General features: G+C 50.5%; 1 protein-coding gene across 1 annotated transcript in view; it reads left to right on the top strand.

Moving 5' to 3' along the window:
- The window catches only part of KATNIP (katanin interacting protein), a 181,717-nt gene that overhangs the window by 137,874 nt on the left and 20,599 nt on the right, over positions 1 to 23,244 (top strand). Inside the window, exons 16-19 of the mRNA XM_054582782.1 lie at positions 8,098 to 8,938; positions 15,178 to 15,903; positions 16,663 to 16,868; positions 19,002 to 19,080. Coding sequence (XP_054438757.1) covers positions 8,098 to 8,938; positions 15,178 to 15,903; positions 16,663 to 16,868; positions 19,002 to 19,080 — 1,852 coding nt within the window. The remainder of the gene's footprint in view (positions 1 to 8,097; positions 8,939 to 15,177; positions 15,904 to 16,662; positions 16,869 to 19,001; positions 19,081 to 23,244) is intronic.

Here is a 23,244-nt window from a genome sequence, read left to right as displayed (position 1 = left end):
GACTCATCACTGTAAGCAGCGGCCTCATTTATCTCCCTGCTTCATTCACTCATCTGCTCAGTCCCTCAAGCTCATCACCAGAGGCTTATTGATCACCCCACACTTAGGCCTTGTCCTTGGGCTGGGAATCAGCCACACTCCCAGGCTCCCTCAAGCTTACTCCCAGGCAGGAGGGACCCAGGGATCGACAGCAAATCAAAGTTCGGTGGGGCCAGCGTGGTGATGGTGGGCGAGCCCAGTGCCTGGCAGCTGCAGAGTGCCTCGGGGGGCCACAGCCCTCTGCCAGCACGCGCTTCCAGTGCACTCTGGGAAAGTGAAGACGCAGCGTCTGGGCCCTGCCCACCAACGGCAGCTCACGGATTTCAGCTGACTCAATCACGTGGTATTTTCAACATTATTTTAAATAATTGCCAACATTTAAATATTGGGAGGCTTTACATGACAATATGGATTTTTTACTTTCATCGAGAAACTGAAAGATCTGGTGACACTAGGCCACACCCACACCTAAAAGCTTTGGTGGAGCTGAGTCACAGTGCCACAGTCCCCACCACTCCTGTTATCTCCTTGACACAGTGACGCAGTTGTCCTTATATCACATCACCTCTCCCATTTGTGATGCGTACCTGGACCCTGTGTGTAGGTGTGTTGGTGACTCCTCTACTCTTACACCGCAACTCTGGCTCTCTGGCTTTTCCATCCCAATGGACCTATGCAATTTTTATCTCCCACTGGTCCATGTAAAACTCTTCCCTCATTGGCTCCTGCTATTCCCGATGCCTAGAGTCCCCAGCCTGTCTTGTTACACACCCTGCCTTTGGGAACATCAAGGTTCTGCTTAAGTCTCTTCACACACAAGCTGCTGCATAACCCTATCCCGTCCAGGCCCCCTCTGGTGGTCTCCAGCCACATCCTCTTGGCATCAAGTCACATGCTTCCCTAGGAGGTGCCTGTTTCCTGAGATTCCCGTGTCCCAAACTTGTCCCCTTAGCGTGGACTTCCTTTCTTATTTTGTATCACACATAGGCCAGGACCCCAAAAGGGCCCATGTGATATTTGTTGAACTGGATGAAATTGCAAGAATTACATGCTGGAGTCTCAGACTAGATCTAGAGGGGTCTTGACATAAGGCAGTGAGAGTAATTCTAGGTCCCAACCCGGAGTGGATGAGGTTCTTCCTATGCTCCCTGCCAGCCTCCACCAGGAACTGGGGGATCGCTGCACCAGGCCTTAGGGAAGCAGGGAGCCCCTGGGCCATGGTGGCCCTGAGCAGCCAGGCTTGGCAGGTACATACATCCAGGCAGTGGATTGGGTACAAGAATGAGGGTAGCTCACATGTCTTGAGCACATATCATGTGCCAGGCAGTGCTCAAAGGACTTACCATGTATCAGCTCTTTTGTTGCACACAACCTTCCTATGCGATGGGTACTATGATCAGTTCCATTCAAGAAATGAAGAAATTCGCTGGTGCTCACAACACCACTAGGCAGTCTGGCACTGACCACATCATCCTGCTTTTCCATACAGAGACTGTGGTCACTGGAGAGCTATGCCCTGCCTGGGGCAGCCACCATTCAGCACTTCAGCACTGGCCCCATGACACCAGATGGCCTGAATATTGTAGAGAGGCCAGAAATGCACATTGTCATGAGAAAGCTCCCAATTTTTAGATATTATCAACTAATTCTAAATTTTTAACTGCTATTTGGGCCAAGCCAGCCTAGATTCAACTGTGGGGCCATCAGTGACTCAATCTGGTAGTTCCCATCAACACCCATTGTCCTCTGAGTCTGTGATGTTGGGAGCAGGGGGATGTCAGAGGGGTTGGCCCGGAACCCAGCATGCGATAGGTTACATGTAACTTGTTAGGCATCACAGTGTCTCACCATCTTTTTCAAGTTTCTATATCACAAAGAATGGTTTCCACTGGTCTCCTAAGGGACAGGCCAAAGGCCATTGAAGTCTTCCCCCCATAAAACAACATTCAAGTTCAGTTGCTCTAGGAAGGAGCAAGTTTAGTTCTCAGAGCTAGGCCTCAGTATAGATAGGAATAGGCCTTGTCCTCATCCTTGAAGGTCTCCATCCAGGTGAAGACAGGCTTAGACATGTGGACACACACCAGGCAACAGGTACAGAGATCCAGGTTGCAAGCCCACATCTGAGAGCCCAGAGGAGGGCCTCTGACTCAACATGAGGAAGATGGAGGGGGAGACCGAGAAGTCAGGGGCCTCCTGGAGGAGTTGGCCCTGCAGCCAGGCCCTGAAGCATGTGTGGTCACTCTCTGAGCAGCAGCAGCTCACTCTCCGAAATCCTCATGCCTTGATAAACCTGCAGTCAGTGTAGGTCCTCTCCTAGTCAGCCCACCTCCTCAGTTCCTCCTGTTCTAGAGCCAGCACTTCTGGGCTAAGAGAGCAGTGAAGGACATCAGTTCATGTTCTTCCTGTGCGGTGTGTGCTCCCAGTCAATGACAGAGCTGCCAGAGTGTGGGGTGTCTGCAGTGTGGCCCCCACAGGCTGTGCGTGAGTGAGGTCGAGCCTGTGCACATGAAGGACATTGCTTTAATGGACATTCACTGGCGTTTGGCATTTAGGCCTAGGTCTTTGGGCCTAGTGTCAGCTGGGCTTGAGATAGGTGTTTGTCTCTGGGGAAAGTGCCCTGTGAGTGCAATAGTCCACCCCTCTGTTGGGTTGTTGTCTTAATGGAACCACGCCCCATCAACCTTTGCCAAGCTCTCCGCGTGCTCACCGAAAGAGGCATGTCATTCCATGCCGGGGCCAGGAAGGAAAGTAGCCTTGACAAGTCAATTAAACTTCTTAGATTGAAATGCTATTACTATTGTTCTATTAAAATTGCCATACTGTCTCAACATGGTTGGTTCTGGCCAACTGTAAGGAAGGACGAAGTCAGGATGTGGGCGAGGAAAGATGCTCATGTTGCCCCCCTGCCACTGAGAGTTTCAGAGTGTCGTTTTGAAAATCCATTGCAAAAGGACTTTGAAGCATAACAATAGCACTCATTAAACAAGGGGGAAAATATTAGCACCAACAAGATATTAGCACAAGGCAACAAGAAGAACACAGGAACACAAGTTGGGACTATAGTCCTGGTTATTGGGGAGTAGGAAGCAGGCTGGTTCTTTAGGAGCAAGAGTTTTCCCCAACTGCCTTTCCAGAGACATCCCTTATACAGAGCTCTACTGTGGGGATGCCAAGGGGTGGACATGCCGAATCCTCTACCTGGTTTCTCCACAGTACACAGATGCATCTCTTTATGGCTTCTAACTGCACCCTTGGTGTGAGAAGACAGTTATGTCAACATGTACGTAAATATGTAGAAAAAAGTCTGGAAGCACACAACATGTGTCCCCACCTAGTGCCTACAGTGGTTGCGTCTGTGGACCAAGGAGGGAGCCAGGACGGGAGTAGGAGAGAGCTGGTCCACAGGGAATTATTAAAAAGTGGGGCTCCGAGTACCAGTGTGTGCAGGTGATTCTGCTCGTGGCCAGCCAGCCCAGCACTGGCCAGACTGAGGCCTTCCCCAGGCCCAGCTGCAGACCTTGGATGTGCCAGCTGAAGTGGCTCACCTCATACCAGCTGCGTGACCTCAGGGAAAGCTGAGCCTCAGTTTCTCCATGTGTAAGATGAGCCACAGTGCCCACCTGTTGAGTTGTTCTGAGGACTGACTGTGTGGAACAATACAGCCTTTTATTGTTTACACTTGGCATCCCCAGAGAAGTGACTACTGCTTGTTTCCCTCCCGGGATATCACTCTATGCTTCTTGGGCCAAATCTGCTCACATATATGGCTCATGTGGGCTTTAGAACATTGGAAACTTCACAGAGATGAGCACTGTCAGGCCAGACACGAGCCTCCCCTCTCCCCACTCCCCCCACCTCTCCCTGTGGTTTCCTCCCTAGCTCACTTCCATCCTATCTGCGTGGCCCCTGTGGGCATCGGAGGTTACACCCCTGCCCCAGCCCACTTCCCTCACTCTGTCCCTTCTCACCCAGACCTCCTGGAGAGCCAAGCAGCAAACAGCTAGAGGTCAGACAGTGCTCCGGACTGTTCATGAAAGGTGAACAAACACATTTTGGAAGCCAGACTTCCCATTTTGAAAGCCAGGATGTCCAGCTCATGACTGTGCCTGACAGGAAGGCCTCCCCACCCCCACCCCCCCTCTTTAAATGAGAGTGTTTCTGTCTTGCCAGATGTTTCCATAGTAGTAATTTTGCAGTACTCGTCATTGAAAGCTGCCCGTGCTGTCCTTCTCAAATAGCTGTCTCCTGATTAATTCACATCACGCACCTGCTCTGTGCCTCTGCTAAACAGAGAACACATCCATATAAACATGTAAAAGGGTGCTTTGAGAATTGACTTTTCTGACAGTCGGCAAATAGTTGCCTGCCATCTTTCAGCTGGATGATTGAAGCCGAGTCCTACGGTGTAAAATGGGTTTGATGGGTCTCGTTCTAAATTGCCACAGAAACCTCCGTAGTAATGGCCTGGTGAACTAGAAATTTAGTTGGAGCTTTTTCACCTAGTTTTCAGGAAGACAAAGGGGGGAATAAGTATAGATGGACACCTCTTCTGTCTCAGGTCCCATTCCCAAGAGCAGGTCAGAAGCCTAAGCGAGACGGAACATGGCCTGGGAGTGAAACCATCAGGTGACCATTTTCCTGACAAGGTTGTTCTCAGAACATTGCTAGAGAACAGTGCTGCCCTGGGAGAAAAATACCTGTGTTTATTCACATATGATTCCAAAGTAATTATTAAACACCTACTATGTGTCAGGTACCGGTTAGGCCCTTGGACAAGATTGGACAAGGGCCCCTGGTGTCGTGGAGCTTAACTTTGAAAAGGAGACAATAAATAACTTAAAGAGCTGAAAAGATCATTTCAGAGACAAGAAAGAAAGAAAACAGGATGATGGAATAGAGAAGGGATGGATGGGGAGGGGCTGCTCTAGGGAGAGGGCCAAGAAGACGTCTGCAAGGACAAGAGGGAGCCGACTTCACAGGTATCTGGGAAGAGCGTTCCAGGCAAATGCTCATGTCCCGAGGGGGGACTGAGTTGGTAGGATCAGGGAACAGCAGTCGGACTGTGTGTTCGGAGTGGAGGGAGGAGGGAAAGAGTGATGGGAGCCGGCCGGGGTCAGAGAGGTCAGCTCGGGCCGGATCAGCAGGCCTTATTGGCCACTGACGGGGGTGGGTTTATGTGTAGTACTAAATCACTGGGGGGTGTTAAGTAGGGGGTTGCCAGGACCTGATAAGGTTTTTATTTGTTTATTTTAAAAGACCTGCTGCTGTGTAGAAAATGCAGCGTGTGTCCTTGGAATAGGGAGGCAGTGACAATCAGAGTGGGTGGAATAGAGGCAGAGGGACTGGTAGGAGGTCACAGTGGTGTCTCTTGGAGAGGTGATGGCGGCCTGGGTGAGGAGGCTGGGAGAAGAGATCAGGTTTGGAAGGGGTTTTTGAGGTTAGAGCAATGGGACTTCAGCAGCCTGACTATGTGAGTGAGAAAGCAAGAGGAATCAGGCAGGGCTCCTGGTTTTTTGGCAACTGATTGAACGGTGCAATCATTTTTTTCAAAGATTATTTATTTATTTATTTATTTATTTTTAGAGGAGTAGGGAGGGAGAAAGAGAGGGAGAGAAGGAGAGGCAACTGAGGGAGATCCATCAGTTGCCTCCCACATCCCCCATCTGGGGACCTGGCCCACAACCCAGGCATGTGCCCTGACTGGGGAATTGAACTGGCAGCTCTTCAATTTGTGGGACAATGCCCAAGCCGCTGAGTTACACCATTAAGGACAATGATGCAACCATTTTTAGGATGTGAGAAGACTAAGCTTGGGAAAAGTGAGTTAAGAATTCTGTTTGGGGCATGTAAACATTGAGATAACAGATATCCAGGAAGAGAGGTTATATGGTCGCTAGGGGCTTAGTGGACAGTTCAGGGTTGGAGAGTAAAATAATCAGGGGTCATACACAAAGATGATATTTAGAGCCCTTGGCCTGGATGATGCCACCTAGTGAGAGAGCGAAGGAGATCTGGAGGCCCAGGATGGAGCCCAACCTGTCAGGGCCCAGCTGAGGAGGAGGAGCAGCCCAGGAGCCTGGGCAGGGGCAGCTGAGGCAGCAGGAAAACCAGGCAAGTGCAGAGCCCGTGTGCCTGGGGAAGGAAATCTATTAAGGAGGAGTGGCCAAGAGCACAGATACTTCTGGCAGCTTCTCTACCTAAGGACGGGATTTCCCAGTGGACCTGGCAACCCTCTGGACCCTAAAATTGACTGTCCAAACTGGGGCATTTCTGAGAGTGAGAAGAAGGTTCTATGAATGATTATACCAGGACTACAGGAGTAAATCAGAATTGTCCCAGACTAACAGGGAAGTTCCTCCACCCCAGTTATTGGTGCCCTTGGCAAGGTAGGTTCCTTGCAGAGGTTGAGGTAAAGGCCTGACTGCAGCAGGGCCACCGAGCCATAAGAGGAGGAAAGACAAGTTGCCATGGCAGCAACTCTCAAAGAGTCTGCTGTAGAGGCAAACAAATGGTGGGGCACCCCAACAAGGAAGTACTCCTTAGCAAGAGAAAGGAATAAAACTATTAATTCATATAGCGTGGATGAATCTTCAAATAATTAGTCCGAGTGAAAGACACTAGGCCAAAAAGAGTACATAGTGACTGATTCCTTTTACTTAAAAAGTCTAGGCAGTGGACACTAATCTATAGAGATAGAAAGCTGATGGGCAGGTGGTTTCCTGGGGATGGGGGTTAGAAGGGCAGGGAGGGATTGCCCAGGGGTGCAAGGAAACTTGGGGGGATGTGTTCATTATCTTGACTGGAGAGATGATTTTGTGGGTATGTGCTTGTATTAAAACTTACCAAGTTATACACTTTAAAAATGTACTCTATTCTGTATGAGGTATGTATTATATTCCTCAATAAAGCTGTTTTTAAAAAATGTTTTTATGTAAAGAGGAATGGACAGATAGCAGGGCAATGGCAGGAGGAGGTGCGGTTTCATTTTCAGCACAAAGAAGGGTTGAACACCCCCGCATGGTATCAGGGGAGAAGGAGACAGGGAGGCTAGTCAGGGACCCCTTTGTCGTGTCACGCTGAGGGGTTCAGAGTTCATCCCATCGGCTTGAGGTTCTTCACATTCTGTGTGCCAGAGAATCATCTGGAGGACCCGTTCAAGTGCAGTGCCCACACCGCACCCCCTGGGCTTCCCTGCGAGGAGGACGCCGCAGGGCAGGCAGGCAGGGCCCCGCCTTCTGTGCTTCCCGGAGGCTGGGGGCCAGCTCCAGGCCACAGCACTCTGGGGCAACCGTCAGTGGCAGGGAAGGGGTGAGCGGATAAGTGCCCCAAATTCCTGCCTTTGGAGAGACACTCTGAGGCACATTTTATGGGTTCCTCAGACAGCCACGTGGGATGGAGCCCCAGGTGCCCACAGCAGTGACCAGCTTAAAAACTTTTGGGGGGTTTTCTCTACCTTTCTGACTCTGTCACTGCCTCTTTGGAGCACCTTACCCAATACGCTGCCTGCACTCCGGTTCTTGTCTCAGGCTCTGCTTTCAGGACAGCGAAAATGTAATAGCCATTGAACCAGGGAGGCTGCATTTTAGGTGCATGTCAAGGTTTTCTGATGTGGAGGGCCCAGGCACCATCCTTTAATGAAAGCTTTGTAGGCAGCTGGCGGGAAACCTGAGGATTTCACAAGGGGGAGTGACTGGGTCAGATCCACTCTGGTAGAAAAACTACCTCTGATGGCAATGTGAAGCTGAGGTTGAAGCAGCAAGAGACAGGAAGCACAGAGACCAATTAACAGGCCATTACAAATGTCCCAGCAAGAGGCAATGATGACAAAGGCTATAGAGGCCACCTCTTTGTGAAAGTCCTTTGATTTATAGAGTATGCCAGCTTCACACAGAAATGATACTGAGCCTTATTTAATATTCCCAGTGCTGTGGTTTTATAAAGCACATGTATCTAGCATTCCACATTTTATCTCCTACTTTCACAATTTGGTATATCTGTCTGACGCCACGCATCTTCGTTTTGTTAAATTTTATGTTTTGTTAAATTTTGTGTTTTCAGGATCTTGACATTGGTGCCAAGAATGTGAAGCTTTATGTCAACAAAAACCTCATCTTTGACGGCCAGCTGGACAAAGGAGGCGGGGAGGCCCCGGCTGACCAGAGCATATTGGTTGGCCTGAAAAATGCGAAGATTGAGAGACTGGAGAACAGCATTAATGCCCAGTCGGAGAACAGCAAAGATGCCTGCACGATGGCCGCCACAGGTGGGGACGAGGAGCTCAGCGTCATTTACTCGAAGCCCGCAGGAGCAGTAGTGGGCGTGAAGGTTTCTTCACCGGGAAATCTATCTAGTGAAAGGACGAAGTCTCCTGATTGTGTGAAAGACAATTTGTCCAAGTTAGAGGACGCCTTCAGCTTGTCAGCAGCCCCAGACTCAACAGGGGGTGTGCCTGGTGCCCCTCTCCCCAGCCTCCCTGGGGAATGCCCTCCTCTTGACCAACAGCTAGAAAACCCCACAGGCAGAAAAGTCTCTGAGCCTCCAGGGAAAATCCCCTCCTGGCTACAACCATCTCCCACTGGGAAAGGCAAGAAGCCAAAACCCCTCTGGCTGGGTCCTGAGAAGCCGCTGGACTGGAAAGACAGGCTTCCGTCAGAGGACATCATCGGGGAAGGTCCTGGAGAGATGGGGGATACAGGCCTCAGGCGTGACCAAGGGCGGGCCAGCAGCTGGAATGTCATCTCGGGGGAGAGAGCCCAGAGGGTGACCCCCAAAGTCTGCAGGGATGACTTTGACATCTTCGGCCGGCCCTCCAACAGGGAGCGCCCTGCTAGTGGGCGGAGGGGCCTGAAGAAGGACGCCCTCAGCAGCAGTCACTGTGATGGCTCGCCAGCGGGCCGAGGTAAGCTTGAGAAGCGGTCTGACTGGTTCCACGGTCCCTGCAGGAGGCTGCTAATTGGCACTGGGCCACTTTGCTCCCTGGACCTCAGTTTCCTCTTCAGCCAGGGGTTACAAATTTACTGACTCAGCAGCCGCAGAGCTGGCGCAGTGATTGAAATGGGCAAGACTTACTCTGCATGTTAAACTCAGACATATTGGTCATTGCCACCAAGATATGTCCCTTCGCTCACTTTTTCTCTCGATACATGGCTTTTCCAACCTAGACTTGGTTGTTCCACCTCTGAGAGAGACATTGGTCTCTATTTCACTTAATTCCTTAAATGTACTGTTAGAAAAATAACACAAGTATGATGATAAATAGCAGTTGACTCTTGCCTGCATTTTGGAAGCACTGTAGGGTGTGGTGAGGCCTGTGGCTAACTGGGGAGCAAAAGCCCAGCTCAAAGGGGCAGCTGCTGCTTCACTCAGCCTGCTTTTTGGCGTCAGGAATGCAAGGCCGATGTGCTGGATCTCCCTTTTCCTTTTATTAAGACAAATCAGAAATGTAGACTATTCTTATTTTCAGCATTGGTGACTTAATCAAGATTATCTTAAAACCAGGGTGTGTGCCAAAAAAGAAAAAAACACATACACTGGCAGGACTTACCTGCTTTGTGAACTTTGTAGTAGATGATCTGTAAGGGATCAGAAAGGAAGGTATCAAAAGCTAGACTTCTGAACATTTTCACTCAGATTTGGCTACCGGGAAGGTGTGCAGCATAGTAACTAGGAGTCAAAGCATTTGAATCCAAACTTGGCTACTTATAGAGCTGGGCACTTCCATTTTCTGAGCCTCAGCATCTTTGTCTACAAAATGGGGATGGACACGCCCTTCCCTGCCACCTCCTTCTCAGTGTCATGAGGAATGAATGAGATGATGGCTTCAAAATAGTAATCAGGGCCTGGCACGTGGCAAGTGCTCCACAAGTGGCAGCCATTTTTCAACATTGATGTGTCCATCCTTTATTGTCCACAAAGCACTCGGACTTTACCAAGGCAGGGCTCACCTGTAGATCCTCTGAATTTAACTCTACCTCGCATCGCTTAGGAACCAGGCAGTCAAACTGCCTGGGCATGTGTCCTGATCCCTCACCACCAACCCACATCAGGGATAAGCCTGAAACTGCTCCGAACTTAAGTTTCTTTATCTGTAAAATGCCAGTAATACCATCTCATGGGTGCTGGGAGGATCAGATGAGATCATACATGTGTGGTGCTTGGTACAGTGCTGGGCACATGAGAGCACCCAGCAGATGTTAGCTTCTGCTACTTATCATCATCATCAAGATGATCTCCATCATCGCTGCCCCCACTCTGTGACACTTTCTCTTGGCATATCTGTAGGTAAAACCAATGTACAGTTGACCCTTGAACAACTTGTAGGTTAGCGGTGCCGATCCCTTGTGCAGTTGAAAATCCACCTATAACTTGACTCTCCCAAAACTTAACTGCTAAAAGCCTGCTGTTGACTGGAAGCTTTACCAATAACAAACAGTTGACAAACATATATTTTTTTTATGTATTATATAGGTATTCTTACAATAAAGTAAGCTAAGGAAAAGAAAATATTATTAAGAAAATCATAACAGAAAATACATTTGTTGTACTGTACATATTTACTGAAAAAAATCGCATGTAAGTGGACCCATGCAATTCAAACTGGTGTAGTTCAAGGGTCAACTGTATATATTTTTTAGTGAGTCAAATTAGCATCCACTCTATTGTTGCTTAATAGATAGATCCTGAATGTCTGCATTCAGCCCAAGTTTACACTCAGAGATGTGAAGAGTTTTAGGCCTCTTTCGGACCCCTTTCAGACCCCTAAGTGACAACTTAGGACACCAGAGCAAGTCCATAAGACTGGAGCGTCTTCCTTCAGTGAGCCGCAGGCTTGTTCCAGGCAGAGCTGCCCCTGCTGGCTCCCCAGCCTCACCTACCCCATCAAGACTTAACCCTGTGGCTGGGTGTGAGGGGGGCCGCAGAAGCTCTTTAAAGGCAGAGATTGTATCTTATCTGGAATGGGATCCCCAGGAGCAGGTGCCTGGCTCAGGGTGAGTCCTCCGAGTGTGGGAGGAGTGGGGGGCGGGGACTGTGGTGGCTGGCTCTGGGGCGTGTAGCAGTAAGGCAGGCTCTCACCCAGGCACGGCACTCAGATGAACCTGTTTACTCCTCACACCAGCCCCCACTGACAGATGAAGAAAATGTGGGGTTAAGTAACTTTCTTCGGGTCATGCAGCCAGTAAGAGTTAGAGCAGAATTTGAGCCCAGGTGTTCCTGCTCCAGAATCCATGGTCAAATCACTGCCCTACGGTGTGCTGTGTCCCTCATCAGCCCTCATCAGCACCCTGCCCCGGGAAAGCCAGGCAGTCCTGAGCTTTCCTGGTAAACAGACCCACAGAGACTCGGACTTCTGAGGTGGTGGGCATTATTCCAACTTGACCAAGCTCTTTCCAGGCATTTCACTGCTTGGCTCATTGACACATTAAGAACTGAGCCCTTAAGATTTAATGCTTGTTAAGCCAATTGTGCTAAAAAGGAAAGTTGCCTAGAAATTTTAAAGTACTCATTACATAGAGCCAAACCCCATGGCCATGACCTTCAGGAAAGGTACAGGCTGAGCCTTCCATGGACGCTGGTAGAACAAATGACTGCCAGATTCCTCACTAGGACTGGAGTTGTATTGTTACCATAAGACAGAGCCTAGAAGTTCTTTTGTCTAACAGAGCATCTCATTGTAATGACATCTGCATTCTGGAAGTGTCTTTATCAGGGGTCAGTTGGCTACAGATGAATGAAATTTCATCAGCCCAGTTCAAGCAGTAAAGGGGGTGTTACTTGGGGAATGCTTGGGGAGCGCCTAGACCCCCAAAGGCAGCAAATGTAGCTGATCATCACCTGGGATTGGAAGGTGGAACCAGAAAGCTGGCAGGCACCAAGGAAGCTTCGCCCTGTGTCTCCAGGGCTGCTAGGCTCTACCTCTGTCTCTACACAGGCCTGCTTTCCCTCACTCTTCCTCATGGGATCAGCTTTCTCTGCCTTTGTGCACACAGCAGGAAATGGCCTTGCAGCCCCAGAGTGACACAATTTTCTGGCTCTGTCGCCAGGAGCCAATTCCAAAGTCTCAGGGGAGAAGCTGATTGGCCTACTCAGGTCAGGTGTCCACTCCTTGTTCAGTCAGCTATGACTGAAGGGTGGTACACCAAGAATAAACATGATTCTATTATATATCACTATGTACTTTTTCATTTCCTGCTTTAGTAGCAATTTGCGAACACCTCATGGTGGTGCCATTGATTTTTACAAACTCAAGTGCAGAACTCTGTCGTTCATATTAGTCTCAGTTGAGGAATAGTTTTGAATCTTCAGTCGCATCTCATATTGGTGATCCCTTCTAACCTGTGTTGACTGCAGACGGAAGCAGCATTTTTCTGTTGTCCATTCAGATTTACAGGTAGGAATGTTGACAAAGGATTTCAGTCCATGGAAATCAAATCACAGTAAACTGGAATACTGATGATCCATAGGACCCAGGATGACATGCACGTCTGGCTGGCCCCTTTCACACTGGGCAAGTCCCTTCTGCCAGATGTTAAGCCTTCCCCCTGGAGGAAAGATGGAAGAAATTCCTGGGGTCTTTTTAACGGCAGGTGAGGAGGAGGGTTGAGGACAGGAGAAGGAGAGCTGAGGGTGGAGAGGGAGTCCCTCAGCCTCCAAGTCTGAACACGGAGGTGTAATGGTGATGCCAGCTGTCCATCCTTTTACTGGCCAGCACTGAGCACTTCCTTGTGCCGTGTTCTGTGCCGGGCACTGGGACACAGCAGGGAACTGGGCAGCACAGGCCTCTCTGTGGAGGAGGGTGACAAGAAGAGCCAGCTACTTGGAGATCTAAGGAAAGAGCATCCCTGGCAGAGGGCACAGCAAGGACAAATGCTCTGAGACAAGGGAGACCTGGTATGTGTACAGAACAGAACGGCCGTCGCGGCTGGAGTCGGATGATGGTGGGGAGGCGGGTGTGAGATGAGGTTGGCACCTGGGGGCATGGTGAGGAGTTAGACTTTCTTTGATTTTCCTTGTTCTCAGCATAGTAGAGATAATGTCACTTAGAGGGGATGTGACAATGCCATTTTAGGCACATGGGGTTTGAAGTGACAGAGTAGACATGTCTGGTCATTCCTGGTCAGGCGGTTGTTGGAATTGGAAGGTGGTGCCTGGGGGCGAGGGGCAGAACTTGAGTTATAACACTGAGCGGTGCCTGCGAGGAGCTGGGTGAGGGCGATTGGGAGGGCGGTGTTGGGGGAGACGGGATGGAGCTGAGGCCTTGACACAGAGCCAGACTTAGGACTTACGGGGTTGGGGGGCGTGGAGGCCATGTGATACAAAGGGAGGAGCTGTTGCAAGGAAATGGAGAACCAGAAAGTCTCCTGAGCTGGAGGAGGAGCTTGGCCTAGGACGTCAAGCATGGAATGAAAACTGAGAAAAGATTGCGTACTTGGAGCCTGTGAACTTGGAGAAAGTAATTTCAGTGGACGGCTATGGAAATTGTAGGATTCATGAATGAAGGGACAGAAGTTCCCTAGGCATGTGACATCGGACACAGCTGGATCCAAGGGCTCAGATGATGTCATCGAGAGTCCGTCTCTGGCCTCCTGTTCTCCATGTGGGCTTTCTTCTCAGGCAGGCTCCCCCCACAGAGCAGCAACATGGCCACAGGCAACTCTACCGACATCCTGCCAGCTCAGTGGCTCCAGTGTAAGGAGAGCCTCTCTCTCCCTTGGTGTCTTTCATGAGCCCAGCTTGGAAGGATGCTGTCAACATTTGCCTGCTCTGAATGGCCTGAAGGTGGGGGGGTCTCCCAGGGAAAATCAGGTGTTGTTCCTAGAAGAAGGGGAAGGGGAGTTTGAGTGGGCAGAACAGTTACTGGACGAAGAGGACGCAGGTTGCAGGAGCTGAGAAGGGTGGGGGTGAGGAGGACGCAGTCACTGCAATGAAAGGGGAGCTGTGAGCGCGGGGCCGCTTCCTCGTTCTTTCAGGTAGGAGAGATTTATGCATGTCTGCAGGCAGAGGGGAAGGTGCCAGTGGGGAAGGAGCGATTGAAGATTCTGGAGAGAAGAGGTAATTGATGGAGCCAGACCCCCTAGGAGACAGGCAGAAAATGGAGTGCGAAGCCCGGTACAAGAGGAAAGGAGAAAAACCCAAATGTCAGTGTCATCAGCGGCTGCTTTCTTAGAATGGCACCCTGAGATGGCAGCTAGCCACAGTGTAGCTGTGAAAGCAGGCCACTGCTTGAGGCGCACGCCTGAGATTTTATGTTCTACGAGGAGGAAAGCGGGGCTCAGAAGCCATCCCTCTGGGGACCAGACCCGTGCTCTCCATATGCTCGGGACACAGCTTCAGCTTCTAGAGCCCACTTAAGCCATGTGCATGTGTAGAAGTAAATTTCTTACCCTGTAGTACCCCTGGGTTGCTTGCTTTTTAAAAGCATTTTTCTGATTATAAAATTAATGCTTGTAGGGAACGTAGAGGATAATGTGACAAAGAAGGAAATAAAAGCCCTTCCTAATCACTATCCAGAAAGACCAAATTAACACCTTGGAGCGTGCTGCCCATACTAGGATAGGCCACATCTAAAATGGCATAGCTGGCTTTTTTTCACCCTCCCTTCTTTTATGAGCCTTTCGCCTGTCGCTAGGCAGCCTTTGAAACCCCAGTTCAAGTGCGTGACTGTGGTAGCCTTAGGGGCAGACTCAGGCCACAGGCAGCAGCCTTGCTGTGGCCACGTGAGTCTCTGAAGTGGAGGATGACTTCTGGCAAAGGTTCTAACGCAACCAAATAGGCCTCCCATGATTTGTGTGAGGTTACATCCTTAGAGCAATGTACATTGAAAAATACTTCACCTTTTGTAAAAGTAAAACAACTAGGTTCCAGACTTGGTTGTCTATAAACAACTTTTTACAAGCCATTTAATATTGTGTGGATCGTCCCATGCATTGCAAGATATTAACGTCTCTCGTCCCACCCACCAAGTGCCAGTAGGGTCAGCGGGCATTGAGACAGCCAGGAGCACCCTCACTGGCTTTTAAAATGTCCCCGTGAGGGCAACTCTACCCAGCAGAGAGCCACTGGATGAGACACTCTCTAAGGGTCCCCACTTCCACACGTGTCACTAATGGGGCTTCACCCCACCTGTGCCCTTTCTTCCAGAAGATGCCCGGTCCACTGGGATGCCGCCTCGGTCCCGGTGGCGCAGCGAGCAGGAACACACCCTGCATGAGTCGTGGAACTCCCTCAGCGCCTTTGACCGCTCCCACCGGGGACGCATCTCTGGCCTGGAGTTCCAGGGGGACATCCTGGACGAGTTCCTGCAGCAGCAGAAGAGCAGCCGGCACAGCAGCCAGCCACCACCCCGCAAGGAGGAGGAGCAAGGGCCCAGGAGAGGGCAGGCTGACTGCTCCATAGACACAGACGAGGGGAGCGACTTTAAAATCCCTGTCCTGCCTTATGGGCAGCACTTAGTAATTGACATCAAGTCTACGTGGGGGGACAGGCACTATGTTGGCCTGAATGGAATAGAAATATTCAGTTCCAAGGGAGAGCCCGTGCAAATTGCAAACATCCAAGCAGACCCCCCTGACATCAATATTTTACCAGCTTACGGGAAGGACCCCCGTGTGGTCACCAACCTCATCGATGGGGTGAATAGGACCCAGGATGACATGCACGTCTGGCTGGCCCCCTTCACACTGGGCAAGTCCCACTTCATCTCCGTCGACTTCATGCACCCTTGCCACGTCGCCCTAATCAGGATTTGGAATTACAACAAATCACGGATACACTCCTTCCGCGGTGTGAAGGACATTGAGATCCTGTTAGACACACAGTGCATCTTTAAAGGAGAAATTGCCAAGGCCTCTGGAACCCTGACAGGAGGTACAGTATGTCTGTGAGAATGTTTTCAAAGCCCCTCCCTGCTACCCGCTGAGGCTCTGAGGAAAAACAAAACCCACGGGCTAACCAGGGATAGGCCTCTCCCCTTTCATAGACCTGGCCCGCTCTTCACCTTTGCAGCGTGGGTGTGCAAGAGCTGCCCTCATTTCGATTGCTTGGCTGGGGACTGGCCTGAGCCTGACCAGAGGATTCTTCTGCAAGGCACTGACTGAGGGAGTGCTCTCGGGAGAACCCACAGTGCGGGGGGCAGGGGTGCAGGATATGGGAGCGGAGCGGAGAAGCTGAGCAAGGGTGTAGTTTCAGGGGAAGCGCAGCCTCAGCCTGACCCGAGGTGAGCTCTGGAGCATAACTTGCAGGATCCGTCCCGCTTTAAGGCAAAGTGGCAGGGATTTGGAGCCCTACAGGCTCCCCGGATAGGGGGCATAACTCCCATGTCCTTTCAGGTAAGACTCCAGCCCCTCCACCCCAAGGTCAGCGGGGATCTATGTGGGGCACCAGTAGCAGCTGCTTCAGTGCCTCACCCACACTTTGTTTCAGACCCGTCACAGTGATTCTCATCAGATTAGGTCCCTTCATTAGACCTATGTGGTTCTTACGGTATGTGAATTCCATTTGCCAATATGTGAGAAATAACATCTCTCTACACAGAGAAACGTTAGTGGTTTTATAGCACAAAGGTTGATCTACAAATCATTGGCATTTAGGGTGAGTTGTCCCTTGTTTTCCTAATAACCCGTTCAGCTCCAGAGCACTTTGGAGACACGATACTATTCACGACTGACGACGACATTCTTGAAGCCATATTCTGTTCGGATGAGACGTTTGACGTGGACGTGGAGAGCCTCTGCAGCCTGCAGTGCGAGGAGGCTCTGAGGAGGCCCAGCACTGCCGACGGCGATGGGGAGGAGAGGCCCTACACCCAGGCCGGCCTGTGGGCCGGGGGCCAGGTAGGACCGGGGACGGGCAGGGGTGGGATGGAGGGGCGACGGAGGCCCGCGAGAGATTTCTCCCAACTTAGAGCAGAGCAGGGAGAATGAAGATGGATCTCCTTTATGCTGCTGGTGCTACTGTTTTGACATTTCCCATTTTTCTACTTCATTTCTGGTCCTGTGTGTCATATTTCATTCACTAATGATATTTATTTATTTATTTATTTTTTCACGGAAGTGGAGAAAGTACTCAGATTTTAATCAAAGCTAGGAGAAATCCATTCTGTGTTATCTCTGTGACTTAGAGGTGACAGTCTTTGGGAAACTTTTGCTTTGAATTGCATTTTGATCTCTCACTGTTGTTTTTGATGGGGGGACTGGATATGGTTTTAATAGGCAGAACTAGAATTAAAATAATGACAGTCCCAGCGGCCATTTCTTGCTTGCGACTTGTGGCCTAGCCCCCTGTGTCCCTCCTGGCAACCCTTGGAGTGGAGGTGGTTAGTATCCCCATTTAGGAAACCAGGGTTCAGACAGGCTAAGTGACTTGCCCAAGGGCATGTAGTGGGAGAGTAGCAAGGCTTGAGCTTAAATGCTGGATTCCAAAGTCTGTGCTTTTAGTTGCTAAACAGTTTTTTTAAGTGAAAGATGCTTTTAACCTTCAGGGCAAGACTCAGTCCAAGTCAAAGAGCAATAATGAAGGTGAAGAGACCACCAGGTCTCCACGATGTTCTTGAGGCCATAAGGAGAAAGGGTGGCAAAGGGGAAGGGGAATGGCTAGAGGCCAGAGGGCACCTCTTCAGCCACCGGAAGGTCAGGACCAAGGCGGAGCGGCGAAACAGTCTGTTGGTTCTTGGTGTTCACTGGGGTGAGGCCCTCCCACTTCTCAAGAAAGCAGCTGTCTCTCCAGCCAGATTGGAGCTGCTGGCTCATGTTGACAATTTTTCTTATTTTTCCAGATGAAGCCATATAGCTGGATTTTTATGCAAAAATATCCCAATTAAAAATTGTTAGCGCCTAATTCAAAATGTTTTCAAACCTTCTGTGTGCTACTGTACACGTGTGTTGTCTGGATTTGATCTGTGGGTCTCAGCTGGAAGTTGACCTTGAGGCCTTTCATTTGTCCATCGTTTTCCCAAGGGTGAAGTCCCTACTATGGGACTCTGATAAGATCAAAGGCTGGGAGGGGCAGGGAGGGACCGCTCTGTCTTGAGGAGGAACCTGAACTCTGGGGACAGCACTGTCAACATCCTGCGCACAGCCCTAGAGCGAGGCGGGCTGCACCCCACCTTCTGGGTGTGTTAACATCCTAGGAGGGTAGAGGCTCAGGGAGAGCAAGAGAAGTCACATGGGCACCAAGGCAGTGACATTCGCTGGTGGCTTCAGGCTGCCCAGTGTCAGGGGTGCTTCTGGCAGGCCGCCTTCCCCACCCTCCTCCGCGTAGCTGGACAGGGGTCCGGAGGGGTTGCTCCTCGGGGCTTAACCCTCGAGTTCATCAGGCTGTCATTGGGACTGAAACACCATCTGCATCAAAACTCTGCGATCCGGACTTCACTTCTTTTTGCATCTGAGCTTTCTTGTCTGTGAAGTAGTGAAGGCACTTTTACCCTAACTTATGATGCAGAAATCTAACGAGCAAAGTGTATACATGAGACCCAAGGAGTAGGGTGTGGCAGCCCACCTGGGCAATCTACAGACCAAGGGTTCTTTACCCTGGCTGCACACGGGAATAACCCGGGAGCTTTAAAAATGCACGTGCCTGGGCCCCAGGGTTGAGAACCACTCTCTATAGCTTAAGTCCTCCCCTCCCTCTTCCCTTCCCATGTTCCTTCCTCGCTCCGTTCCACTAGCTGACTAGATAAACATTTTCGACGTCCTTTCCTGTCCCAGAAAATCTCACCGTAGCTGGTAGTGTCAAACTCCTCCTCTACCAATAAGGGCTTCTGTCAAGGACTCAGACACACAAAGATTTCGGGCCTGTTCATATTACCAGTCACAGAGCTTCGACAAAGATAGAAAACACAAGAAATTAGTCAGGAACTTACCTGGGGCATGAAGTGGGCAGCAGTAGCTGGAAAAATTGCTAGCTAGCTTTGTGGGTGTCCCTCAAATCACGCTCTTTCCTTTGCTTCTCCCCTACCTGGTGTGCAGGTTCCGGAACTAGAGCTGCCATCCAGTGCCCCTGCCCCTGAAGTCACCACTCCAGAACCGGGCATCTACCACGGGATCTGTGAGTACCCTGTCCTGGGGCAGTGTCATGGGGAAGGAGGCCCTTCAGGGGTCGGGGGAAGTCCTGGTCACTCGGGACAGGTCTCCTTGGACAGTTGGACAGGTTGTCCACTTCACAGAGATGTAGGCCGCGGGCGAGTGGGGGCTGAAACCAGCACGAGCAAAGAAGACCTGCGTTCTCCCTGTCCAGGTGGGGCAGGTGCCAGGTCTTCTGAGGAGTTGGAAATTTGGATTTTTATGTGAAATCTTCAGCTTTTTAAACGTTGATGACTAATTTTATAGTATTTTTAAACACCCCAAAAGCCAAACAAAACTCATATGTATTCGGCCAGCTGGCTGCCAGTCTGGGTTTCGCTGTGTCTGTCCTTCCCTCATCTTTCCCCATGTGGCCTTGCAGCCACCCCTCTCTTCCTCCTCGCGTGCACAGGCCAGCCCCTCTGCCTGCGTCCTGGGAATCTTCAGGCCAGAGGTGGCAGCTGAGTGGGGTCTCCTCCCTCCTGTTCCCTGTTAACAAGGCTCTGTGGCTCACTTGCTCCTTGTAGCTTTGCCTCCTGCTCTTTCTTGCCCCTGTGCGTGTCATTCTTTCCAGTTACCTTCTGACAACAAGAGGCGTGCTGTGCCCGTGCCCTACTCCCTCTCCCCTCCTCCCCGCCATCAGCTCCCGGAGGAAGCCGGAACATCTCCGTTCAGCCTGTCTTCCTCCCCAAACCCATCTCCTGAGCCCACTGGTCTTCTCCGTCCCTGGCTGTTGAAGGCCGACTATAACTGATCGGGTTCCCAGGAAGTGGACTTTGAGATGGAGTTTACTGAGGCATGTTCCTGGGGGAGGACAGGAAGCAGGACTGCGCCGAGGGAGCAGGTGGGCCACCGTTCACTCTCATCAGGGAGCTCTGGAGCTGTGGCAGCCCCTCGGAGTTGTCCTGAGTTGAGTGAGGGGACGAGGCTTTTTATATGCCTAGAGCAACATGTCACTGGATATGGGCTGCCCCTGGGGAGGGGCAAGGCCAAGGGCAGTGGTAAGTGGGGATAACTCAGCCGCGAGCTGTCAGCGGTCAGCACTCCCAGCCACCGGAGGCACGAGTCCTTCCGGCCTGGGGGTGGGAGGTGGGGCCCACGCAGTGTCCCAGTGTCCACCATATGCCCTTCTTAGGACCCTGCTGCAGCTCATCTCCGCAGCGTGTCGCCCCCAGTGCTCCCAGGGGGCACTCACCCACAAAGACCAAATTACCTCTTAGAAAAGTCCAAGACGTCTTACTTTGAGTCCTTGCAGCCCTTATATTCCAGGACACTCTCAGTGACATTAGGACAACAGAGTAACTTAAAAAACCAAGCGCGTGCAGGCAGGGGCCTGGTGTGAGGCTTGGCTTCGTCGCCTTTTCAGCCACTCTGCCGGGGCTTCCCCTGCCTTACCCCACGGGACATTCATAGTTCTTATTCTCTCCACTTTCTAGATTAGCTTAGGAAACGGAGGCTCAAAGAGAGTGAATCAGCCTCCTGGGTCACACGCCTGGTACTAAGGCCAAGAATGGAACCAAGCATCTAAACTCAAAGCCCTTGTCCTCACCACTAAACACACGGCCTCAGAGCTCTCGCCGAGCAGCTGCCTTACAGCGGCGGCCTCTGTGAGGCGTCCGGGTCCCCACAGAACTGTGGGGTCATGTCTCAGCTGGTCTCCCCAAGTGGTCACAATTCTTCTTCTTCCTCTCCTCTTCCTCCTCCTCCTCCCACTTCTTCTTCTTGAGGGACAATGGAAATTGAATTCAAACGGAGCTAAACAAAAAAAAGGGAATTTATTGGCTTATGCAACTAAAAAGATTGCCGGTTGCTAGTTTCCCATATAGCTGGCACCAGGTGTGCAAATGATGTCATCGAGACTTGGCATCTCCCTTCATCTCTGCCCTGTTTGCTCTCTCTTGCCCTTCTCATTTAGACTCTGTTCAGACTCTGTTTACGTGGGAGCTCCTACAAGCTCTGGGTTCAAATTCACCTTCCGCCCGGCAATCACAACTGAAAGAGAACTTCTGTTTCCTGGAAAGTTCAACAATCATCGTACAATTATGGCCCCTCAGCATGGCTTGGATCACATGCCGAAACATCCTAAACCGATCACCATGGCTCACCAGGACTGGGAGGGAGAGGGAGGTACGAGATGGAAAACACGCACTGGCCAGGCCTGGCTCAAGGGCCCATCCCTGGAGCCAGTGGTGAGGTCAGCCACCAAACAGTGCTCTAGAGGAGGTCAGAGTGCAGTAACGAGGACACGGAAGGAGGGCCAGCTGGCTGGCCAGAAGCAGCCACTGTCCCCTTCATCTGATGATTTCCCTAAAGATGCTGTGTGTAAATGTCTTTCCCACTGAGCCAGCTTCTGACCTTTCTCAGAAATGTGATTTCAATGCCTTTGGGAGCTCTGCCTTGGAGTAGAGCTCAGAGACCTTTTTTGCTGCAAGAAAAGTGTAATTTCTCTGCTCTTTACTCAGTAGGGAGGCAGAAGAAACCCTTGGCGAAGCCCACTCTGCATGTCTGAAGCCTCTTATTTCTGAATCTGTCTTCTCTGATCCTTGGGCTTTTTCCTCACTCTATCCAAAATCCTAGACCCCCTGAACCAGCCTGTGCAAATGGAGAGCGTTGGTGACGTGACCCAGGGGATGTGTTGGGCTTAGTAAATATGGCCAATCCTGTTAATGTTTAATATATGACTTGCTAATTTGAAGATGACACTCATTTTGGACGTTTTGCAAATATCAGCAGTGATGAATAGTAAAGGAGCTGAGGAGAGTGGAAACATGGATGAGAAATAACAAAATTAATTTTCATGTATGTAAATACTAATTGATACACCAGAGGAAAATGAATATGGAGCGTGGATATTAGCTCAAACAGGAGAGCGGTTGTTTTCAGGGCAGCCCCGTGTTAGATGGCCTGGCAGAGCATCTTGCCAGGCAAACAGGGACTGCGGGCTTGGGAGAGTTGGGATGGCATGTCTTGTTTTCCCAGGGGGAGCTGGCATTTCTCCCTGATACCGCCCCCCCGCAGCACCCAATCTGCTCCCTCCTCCCCCTCTAGGCCTTCTCCATCTCAGGAGCGATACCCACTCCATACAAGCCGGTGAGGATCCTGGCAATGCTGTCTCCAAAACAGACCCTGAAGCAGTACCCCCCTCCCCTGTTGTCACCACTTAACCACCGCTTTCCAGGCCCTCAGTCCTACGGCAGCCTCCTCCCTGGTCTCCCTAGCATAGAGTCCAGCTGAAGAAAATGCTGAATAATGGCATACTCCCTCTCCTCACCCAGGTCTCAGCTTGAACGTCACCCCCTCAGACAAGGCCTCCCTGACCGCCCCCACTGCTACTCAGTCACTTCCTACCACCTGTCTTATTTTTTCATGGTATTCCTCACTCTGGGGAGCTATCAGATTTACCTGTTTGTTAAGTGTTTGTTGTGTGTCAGCACTGCAATAGAGCCTCCTGGAGAGATTTTACTATGTGTTTAAAGAGAAAAAAGTCTTTATTGACTGTGTATTTTTCAGATACTTTCCTAGGCTCTGGGGATACAACAGTGAACAAAGTCAACAGAGTTCCTGCTCACAGGGAGCTTCCATCTTAGTGGGAAGACTGATAAAAACAAATAAGCAAGCATATGTAGACTATATTGTCAGGTGGTAGTAAGTACTGTGACAAAGAATAAAGCAAGGTTTAGAGAATGATGGGGCATGGTGCTATTTGAGCTCAGGTGGGTAGGGAAGGCCTCTCTGAGGAGATATTTGTGTGGGTTTTTTTGGTCATTGTTTTTTATTGATTATAAAAATTGTTCCAATATTTATAGTTGTTCTGATTTTTCCTCCTTTGCCCCCCTCCCCCCAGCACTCCCTACTCCTCAGGCCATCCCCACACCATTGTTCATGTCCATAGGTCATGCATATAAGCCCTTTGGCTACTCCATTTCCAACACTGTACTTTACATCCCCATGGCTCTTCTGTAACTACCTGTTCATAGTTCTTAATCCTCTCTCCTCTTCACCCATTCTCCCACATCCCATCCCCTCTGACAACCATCAAAATGCTCCCTGTATCTGTGATTCTGTCTCTGTTCTTGTTTCTTAATTTGTTCTTTAGATTCAATTGTTCATAGATATGTATCTATTGCCATTTTATTGTTCATAGTTTTGA

The sequence above is a fragment of the Pteronotus mesoamericanus genome, unplaced genomic scaffold, assembly GCF_021234165.1.
Source record: "Pteronotus mesoamericanus isolate MK-2021 breed Mesoamerican mustached bat unplaced genomic scaffold, CSHL_Meso_final contig_72, whole genome shotgun sequence".
NCBI lineage: Eukaryota > Metazoa > Chordata > Mammalia > Chiroptera > Mormoopidae > Pteronotus > Pteronotus mesoamericanus.
The sequence above is the reverse complement of the archived record's forward strand: the minus strand, read 5'-3'. Positions and strand labels throughout refer to the sequence as shown.